This window comes from Rutidosis leptorrhynchoides, chromosome 11, assembly GCF_046630445.1.
Source record: "Rutidosis leptorrhynchoides isolate AG116_Rl617_1_P2 chromosome 11, CSIRO_AGI_Rlap_v1, whole genome shotgun sequence".
Taxonomy (NCBI): domain Eukaryota; kingdom Viridiplantae; phylum Streptophyta; class Magnoliopsida; order Asterales; family Asteraceae; genus Rutidosis; species Rutidosis leptorrhynchoides.
In genome coordinates, this window is record NC_092343.1 from 402,895,933 (window position 1) to 402,905,095 (window position 9,163).

The window sequence follows — 9,163 nt, forward strand, 5'->3', positions numbered from 1 at the left end:
CAGAGTACATAATAGGACCTTTTTGGAGGTCCTTATAAAGACCGTTTTTCTTGAAGTGGAAGAAGATGCAATTGTGTAGTCGTAGCTGTAAGATTAATTAGGGTTAGGGGTACAGTTACCATGTTGTGGAGTAATATTCAGTTTATTTGATGATTGGAGCGTACATCATAGAATTACATATATGTTGTGGAGTAATATTCAGTTTATTTGATGATTGGAGCGTACATCATAGAATTACATATATAGGCTAAATAACCCTAAACAAGCTAGGTGGGCTAGGCCGATACAATACAAAACTAACAATTCTGGAGAGAGAAGATTTTTTATTTGTGTGGGGTAAAGTTAGTGAGATTTTCGAAAACTGTATACAAAAAGTAAGTGAACACTTGTAATGGGACGTAGGGAGTATATTTTATGCATATTTGAAGAAGCGGACTCGGACATTTTTGCACACCAAAAAATAAGCACGCAACACGTTTTTCAAATTACATGGTATTCCACATCAAACTTCAGGCACTCACACACCACAACAAAAATGGGGGTGATAGAGAATATATATATTTCTAGGTCTCTTTTATCTCAATTCTCAAGGAGGTGTTCTTTTGTTCATGTGAAGTGATTGTTTGCTAACTCATACTTAATAAACATGAAGTGATTGTTTGCTAACTCATACTTAATAAACATAACCCCATCTTATGTGTTGAAAGGAAAATTTTCTTATGAGATTGTGGTAAATAACTTAATTAATCTCGGTCATCTAAGAGTTTTTGAATGCTTCTGTTTTGCAACAAAATTGTATAATTTTGATAAATTGAGTTCTAAAATTTGAAGAGTGTGTTTTACTCACTTCATAATTACATGGTTATCTACATCAGCTAACTAGCTTACTGCTCGGTGGTGGTAAGTGGTAACTAAACTTTATTATTACTCAGTCCATAATCAAATTAAAAATACAAAGAATAAAGTTTAAAAAAATTTCATTGTTCGCTACTAATTTTTATTTTATGTCCATTGTCGTTTAATTATTTGAAAAAGTGGGTATTATTACTTTTTTATAATCTCTACTTAATTAATGAAAAAAATTCATGGTCGGTGTCCAAATTTTGTACCAAAATTCAAAATGTGACCTTAAGTTTAAATCGATCATGCTTGGTCCCAAATTTTAAACATTGTATACGAATGGTCCCACAGTTAGTTAACTAATCTTTAGTTCTCACCAGTTAACTTAAGTTAACTGGATAACACTAACATTGAGTTTCGGTTCTTCTTCGATTCATCTTTTTCACATGTTCATTCTATGGTGAGTTTCATTTTTGAAGAATAGTTGTTGAAATCAGTTTTTCTTTTGTGGTGGATTGACACATCACCTTATTGTTGCTCATTCATTCAGCCTGAAATCGGAGACAATGATATTACCTTAAATCGGAGGCTTCGATTTCATCATCTGAAAGAAAGGGAAACTTGATTTAGGATGAGAGAAAACCCAAAATCATCCTCGATTCCCCATCTTCCGTTTTTTCTCTTTAATTAAGCAAAACTAAAAATAAGAACCGTATCTCCGATTTGTTTGAAACATTACATCAGATTTTGTTAAAGTATATTACGATTAATGGGTCTTTTTTCCTGTTTGATTGTTAATTAATGGTATTGATTATTTTAGAATTTATGACGAGTAGAAAGAAAATGTTTCAACGTGGGATCATTCGTTCGTGTACAATTGAGACCAATTATCATCAATTTAAATTTAAGATCCTATCTTTATATTTGATACACTGTTAGTGTATATAAGATTGTTATTAAACATTTGTCTGTAAACTTAGTTAATAAGAAAATTTAGCTATTAAGTATTCTTACTTATTAAATTTTTCTTAATTATTAAATATTCTTAGTTATTAAGTATTCTTATTTATAAAGAATATACTTGGATATTTTAGTGTTTTTATTTGTTAAGAAAATTATCATATTTATCTCCTAAAATTTCTTAGAGATTAAGTCAGTTTTTGTTATTCTATAAATAGGGTTGTAATTAAGAGTTGAAATATATTTTCAACTTTCAATTTATATTTATTCTACATTTTCATTATCTATTCTAAATTACTTAAAATAAAGTCTTGTTACCTTAATCTTTCAAGTGAAGATTTCTATTCTATTTTTGAACATTTACACACTTTTGAGGACTAACAATGAAACTTTTACCTAATTAATGTAATAATATGGAGTAATAATGATTGATGGATACTTTTCTATTTTATTTTAAGTACATCGATCGATTAATACCCTTGACTTTCCTCCTACTCCGATCAAATATATGCACCCTTCATTCCGAGATCGATCAACCTAATTTCCCATCAGCATTCAACACTTGCTGGTACAAACATCATCATGTCATTACTCGATGACTTTGCTCACTTACAAATCCCTCTGGAAGATGTCCTAAACGCCACCAACAACTTTGCTGATAAAAATTTCATTAAACATGGTGGATTTGGCAAAATCTACAAGGGAAAACTTTTTCATCATGGTGAATTCATCGATATCGTTGCACGCAAGTTAGATGGAAAGTATGGGATGGGAAGCAAAGAGTTTTGGACAGAGATTTCTATGCTTTCAAGTCTTAACCACCCAAATCTGGTATGTTTTATTGGGTTTTGTGATGAGAATGATATCAAGATTATAGTCAACAAGTATGAAGCCAATGGAAGTCTTGACAGATTCTTAAGTGCAAACCTTACGTGGATTCAGAGATTGAAAATTTGTGTTGGCGTTGCGCGTGCACCGAGTTATATCCATTATGATGAGGCACGTGATTTTAGCGTAGTACACTGCAACATTAAGAGCTCGAAAATATTACTAGATGACAACTGGCAACCCAAGTTATCCGGCTTTGCGCTTTCCTTGAAAAGCACAAAAGCTCGAAGGCACCGTCTTCTTCTTGCTCCTCCGTGTGGCACGATTGGGTATGTTGATCCTAAATACATTAAATCTAGTAGTGTGACTCACAAGTCAGATATCTACTCCTTGGGTGTAGTATTTTTTGAAGTGTTATATGGAATACAAGCTTTTATTAAGAGGGAAGGGTTAGGATTGCTAGCTCCCTTGGCCAAATCCAATTATGAAGACGGAACACTGGATGATATGATTAATCAGGGTCTACGTAAACAAATGGACCCAGAATCATACAAAATCTTCTCAGAAACAGCTTACTGTTGTTTAAAAGACCAACGAGGACAACGCCCACCCATAGATCAAATTGTCTATGCACTTGACAAAGCGTTGAAACTTCAATTGAAAAGTGATGTAAGCTCAGCTCCTTTATCTCTGTTTTGTTTTCTTAGGTCAATAATCCATGATAAACTTACCTTTCATTGTTTTTTATTTTAAAGAAAGCTGAAGTTGAAGTAACGGAGACCGAGACCGATTCCTGGAAGGTAGTAAATTCATTTGAGTTTAATACTGTAAACGTGGTATATGTTATTGCATAAATGTAATTCTTTAGTTCTAATCGTGAATTTGTTCATTTAATTCACTCAGTTGCTACTGAACATTATTGTAATCGTACGTTGACTCTTGGATATTGTTTGTTTACGTTATCTTGATAATGGTGTGTCAAGTAACAAGATTGCTAAAGTACAAATCCATAGTTAAACTGACTTACTGTCTACCGACAGACTCTGTCAATCGACAGAAGCCATTATCGGAAGGCAGAGCTAAGTCAGGACTGAGGTAAACCGTCGACCGACAAACAGAGTTTGTCGATTGACTGTCGTTGTAGATAATATAAATATGTGTTATGGGTTACATTGAGACGTTACACACTTTAGAAAAACCCTAGCCGCGAATTCTCTTTGGTTTTCGGTCCCAAACATACCAACATGAATAACAACTATAGGTATCGATCTAATCTAGTTTAGGTTTGATTCATCGATCCCGAAAGGTTAAGTATATTCGATTAAAGCTTGTTCAAATGATTTCCGCCTCTAGACCGAGCTTACGTTTGGTCTGAGATCCTTATTTACGTCTACAAAGTGGTATCAGAGTCGAAGTCGAGTCAGGCTATAACTCGGATGCGGTGGAGGGCACATTAGGCGCAATCCAGAGCGCACATAGCGAGATGTCGCTCCCCTCGGTCCCCCTTAACGATTAGTGGACCCGGACTATCATTCAAGGGAGGCCTAAGTGGAACTTAGGTTTTAGGGGATGTTTGTTTGGGTGCAAACTAAAGTTCCACATTGATCTTCAGACAAAACACATGTATGCATATAAATTTAAGAGAAATTTCATGTACTACCAATAGGTTTTACTCTGTAAACTACTACGGGTAAATCAATATCGACCGGACGAGCTTGTTAGGATGTAATCTAAGTTGTTGCTAGTTAAAACATGTGATCGATTATAAATGTGAACTCTAACAATAATTAATATCATATAATCAAATGTAAGTATTGTCCCTAGTTGAAGATCAAGTTTGTAATGTGCAAGAGTTTTATCATTTTCCTGTAAGTTTTGACTTGAATACGCCGTGTGCTCTTAAACTGGATGTGAAGAATAAATGCGTATGTTATGCCAAATAGGATTATGTAAACAACTAAAATATATACATTGCTAGCACTTCCATTTATTTATTTTTTTAATTTGTATACACAATGTTGTAGGGGAAAAACTTGGACCACTTGAAGATTAAGCTTCATGATATACAGCTTGCCACTGAATATTTTGCTGAAAAGTACTGGATCGAGTCTGACGGATATAGTGAGGTGTACAAAGCAGAACTTGAACATTTTGATAACAAAAATTTCATTTCAATAGAAGGGAAAGATAAGTGTGAATTACCCAAGAGACGCAGTTTTGTAGCCTTAAAACGTATCATAAAGACACCAGACAATCATCAAGGAGAACGAGTGTTCAATGTAGAAATTGAAACACTTTCCAATTGTAAGCATCGCAACATAGTCACTCTTCTTGGGTTTTGTGTCGAGATTCCAGAGATGATCATTGTGTATGAGCTTCCTTCTAACGGATCCCTTGATGATTACTTAGGAACGACCGTTAAGATGACTAACCTTACTTGGGTGCAGCATATAAAAATATGCTTTGACATTGCTCAAGGGCTGAATTACATTCACACAAGTGTCGGTGATAAACCAATTGTCATACATCGTGATATTAAAAGCGAAAATATTCTATTAAATGAGAAGTGGGAAGCGATGATTTGTGACTTTGGGCTCTCCTTCAGCTACCAATCAGATCAACTAGAAAGCACTCTTGATATCAATATGATTGTAGGCACACAAGTCTATTTGGATCCGGAATATGCGAAGACCGGTCGATTGAGGAAAGCGTCAGATATATACTCTTTTGGAGTAGTTTTATTCGAAATGTTTTGTGGGAGATTGGCCTATGATCCTCTCTACACTATGGAAAATAGCGACGGGCTTGCACCCACTGCACGACGTCATTATGAGGACGGAATAATTTATGAAATGGTTGATCCTAAGCTAAAGGAAGAAAATGATGAAAACATTTTTACTAAAGGAATCAATCAAGATTCCTTAGACACATTTACGAAAATTGCCTATCAGTGTGTAGCAGAAAGTCAAGCTGAGCGCCCAACAATGGAGATTGTCATCGAGGAACTCAGGAAAGCATTATTCGCTCAGGTTAGTCAACGTTAAAATTTTGCGAACTTGATGAATATTTTTTTTGCTGGTAATCTTTAATGATACGTAATTAGTAATTAACTAGTGGGGGTGCCCTCGTGTTGGTCGGGGCAATGTTTAGGAAATTCAATTGTCAAAGAGAAGAGAAGAGAAGAAATAAAAGTAAAAAGGGAAAATGTAGTGGTTAAAAAATCTAAACTAGAAAAGGAAAGTTTAAAAGTGTATTAAAATTTAAAAAGTGTATTAATATGAACGCACTAAACTTATTAATCACAAAAAAAAAAAAAAAATCAAGCTGACGTGGCACCTTTGTGAAGAATGAAGTAAGTGACACATCGGAACAAATCATTTTTTATATAGCCTACAACGGAACAAAACTGAAAGTATATGACCTATTTGTAGCCATATAAAATTAAAACAAGAAAATGCTTACCAAAGCTCCGAGTGAACCCGAAAAGGTAACTGCCTAACCGGTCACCATTTGTTTACATAGCATAGTTTTTGAAAGTATGTGTCATACACTAGTACTTTTTGAGTATATAACCTAAATTAAAATAAAAGTGAAAGTATAAGACATATTTATAACCTTAACCATTCTTATAAAAATGACACCAACTTAATAAAAGCACTTAAAAATTAAGTTATAAATGAGCCAAACATAGATAAGACTGAATTAATACCCTCTATCAATCTTATTTATGTATGAAAAAATTACACCATATTATGCAAGGCATCACCGTGTTTCCATTTTGACTTGAGTGGTCCCTATAATTTACGATTGCTACTTGAAAAGTACCTGTTTCTACCGGACGTCAAAAGACGTTAAAAAAGTCCATTAAGTAAATACTTTGGTGGTCCCCGACGTTAATAAACATTGATTTCATTTAAGTATATATTTTCAGTTTCGCGTTTCAGTTTCACATTTCGGTGTCGCGCTTCGTTTTCACCTTTTGATTCCGTGTTTCGGTTTTGCGTTTCAATTTTGCGTTTTAGTTTCGAAACACGAATTAAAATCGAAACACGAAAATCGAAAAGCGAAAATGACAAACAAAACTTAAATGCGAGACCGAAACGCGGAACAAATAAATGAAAACGAAATGCGACACCGAAACACGAAACTGAAACGCGAAACTAAAACGTGAAACCAAAACACGAAATCGAAACGTGGAACCAAAAGGTGAAAACGGATGTGACACCGAAACGCGAAACTGGAAGTATTTACTTAACTGAAATTAACGTCATGGACCACAAAAGTAATTACTTAATGGAGATTTTTAAAATCGTTTGACGTCCGCTGGAAACAGCGACCTCCCAAGTAGCACGCATAAATCATAAGGATCACTCAAGTCAAAATAGTAACATGGGGATGCTTTGCATAATCCGTTATAAAACACAAGAATGACACAAGTAATTTTTTCTCCATGTATACATTCACCATCTCTAGTTTGTTACACGAGAGCTTTCGTTGAGACTTGTTACTTCAAAAACATTGATGTATTTTTGCATAATGTGAAATGACAAAAATACTCCTTGATGTGAAATTACCTTTTTACCCTGTGGTAATCCCAAAACTTGTACAAATAGTCTATGGACTATTCGAGCCTTCCATTCTACACATGCCAATACGCCTTTACTAACACAAATAACTCACTCCCTCATCCTCACTTAGTAATATTTTCCCTCTCACATTGTAACCTTGAATGATAATCAAGTTGTTGAATATGTGATTGTCATCTATGTTATTATCATCATATTAATCACATAAACATACATCATAAACACTTAATATATCAATCGAATTGATGCAAATAAACACGAATTGATCATGTTCTAGGTATTTCAATTGGCATTAAAGCAAAAGAGCTCGTTCTCATCGATCATAGCTTTCGAATAAGTGTTTAATGTTAGACAACTGAACCCGGTAAATATTATTGATTATTGATGCGGTATTTATAGCGATACAAGAGACCTAGAAAACCCTAACGAACCCAAGCCCACATATCGGACTTGGGCCAACCTATAATAACCCGTCTAACACTCCCCCGCAGTCCGAGCGGCGAAATCGTCAAAGCTCGGAATGGAAGAGAACACTTACAATTAAATAAAATAAACATAAGTAACGCTTTTTTTTCTCTTATTTGCTGCATTAAATAAACTGATATTCGTTGATGCAGTAGCAGATTTCTTGACGGCTTCTCCTTTTCCGTAGCGTTTTTTTTCTTTTACGCCGTGGCTTGCTGTGCCTAAGGATCAAGTACCGCTTTGATATGCTTCTTTTGTCGACAATAACAATATTCTCCAACGCTGCAAACAAGAATTTGGACTATATTCTCTTCTTTTTACTTTTTCTTGTATATTCATCTTTTTTTCGGGGTTTGGAACTTAGTCAAGCTAGGCGGCTTAGCCCCACGCCGATTATGAGATGCTTAGAAAGAGCAAATAATAGTAAATAAAGAAAGAAAGAAAAAAAATGCTAGTCAATAGCAAAGAAATCCGAGCGACTTTTGATTAAATTTTTTTTTTTCTTTTAGCACACAAAAAGAGAGATAAGGAATCTTTGCCATTTATTTTTCTCTGCAATTGCTTTATTCGATTGCCACCGGAAGTTAACAAGTGGTGAACAAATAATAAGAAAGAAAGGTTGATAGATTAGATAAGTTTGGAAAGTCACGATCGGCAAAAAGGTTTTTTCTTTTTCCTTTGCAAACGGCAGCTTTTTTTTGGGTAGGGTTTCTAGGTGGTAGATGAAGATATTTGACGGGGGTGGCATTGAGCCAGCGGCTCGTGGCGGCCGACTAGGTATCATGATCATACATGCACTGAAACCATGTTAGACAATTGAACCCCGTAAATATTATTGATTATTGATGCGGTATTTATAGCGATACAAGAGACCTAGAAAACCCTAACGAACCCAAACCCACATATCGGACTTGGGCCAACCTATAATAACCCGTCTAACATTTAATTACACCAAACTACCAAAGTTCATCACATTTCATCTTCATTCAAACTACAGTAACCTCAAAAAAACAACATTTGTTTTCCCGTGTTAAATCAAGACAGATATATTATTTTTGGTATTTTAATAGAAGTAGATATAAAATTAATTATAACAATTGACTATTGAAGCCGTTGTAACTGTTTATTTGTATGCTCGCCTTTTTTAGCCTTCTAGTACCGTACTAGAGGCCTAATAAAATCGCATTTGACGTTCAAAAAGAAAAAAAAGATAAAAAAAGAGGAAAGTGACATGTCGGGGAAAAAGGGAATTAATTTTTTTTCTACGTTTTTTTAACTTTTTTTTTTATACAAAAATTAAGATTAGGTGAAAATATGAACATTTAAAAAAGACACTTTGTGATAAATGTTATTATTTTGACCTAGAAAACGCTCGAAAAAATAACATTCACCGTGATGAATGTTATTTAGAAATTAGGGTTTGGTTTAGATTTAGGGTTTAGATTGACTTTTTAACCTGAACGGTTTAGAGTTTAGGGTTTAGG

General features: G+C 34.3%; 1 protein-coding gene across 1 annotated transcript; it reads left to right on the top strand.

Annotated features, from left to right (window-relative positions):
* The first annotated feature begins 2,382 nt into the window (after nucleotides 1–2,382).
* On the top strand, nucleotides 2,383–5,602 carry LOC139876137 (probable receptor-like protein kinase At2g39360). The gene is made up of 4 exons (XM_071863439.1): nucleotides 2,383–3,297; nucleotides 3,384–3,464; nucleotides 4,653–5,451; nucleotides 5,580–5,602. The coding sequence occupies exons 1-4, from the start codon at nucleotides 2,383–2,385 to the stop codon at nucleotides 5,600–5,602; spliced, it is 1,818 nt and encodes a 605-aa protein (XP_071719540.1).
* Nucleotides 5,603–9,163: the final 3,561 nt, after the last annotated feature.

Bases quoted from the DNA above. Each gene is read 5' to 3' on its own strand.
- LOC139876137 (XM_071863439.1), top strand. From the start codon at position 2,383: ATGTCATTACTCGATGACTTTGCTCACTTACAAATCCCTCTGGAAGAT. The intron at 3,465-4,652 runs GTATATGTTATT...ACAATGTTGTAG, and splicing joins AGTTTAATACTGTAAACGTG to GGGAAAAACTTGGACCACTT. The intron at 5,452-5,579 runs GTCATTATGAGG...ATTGCCTATCAG, and splicing joins GCTTGCACCCACTGCACGAC to TGTGTAGCAGAAAGTCAAGC.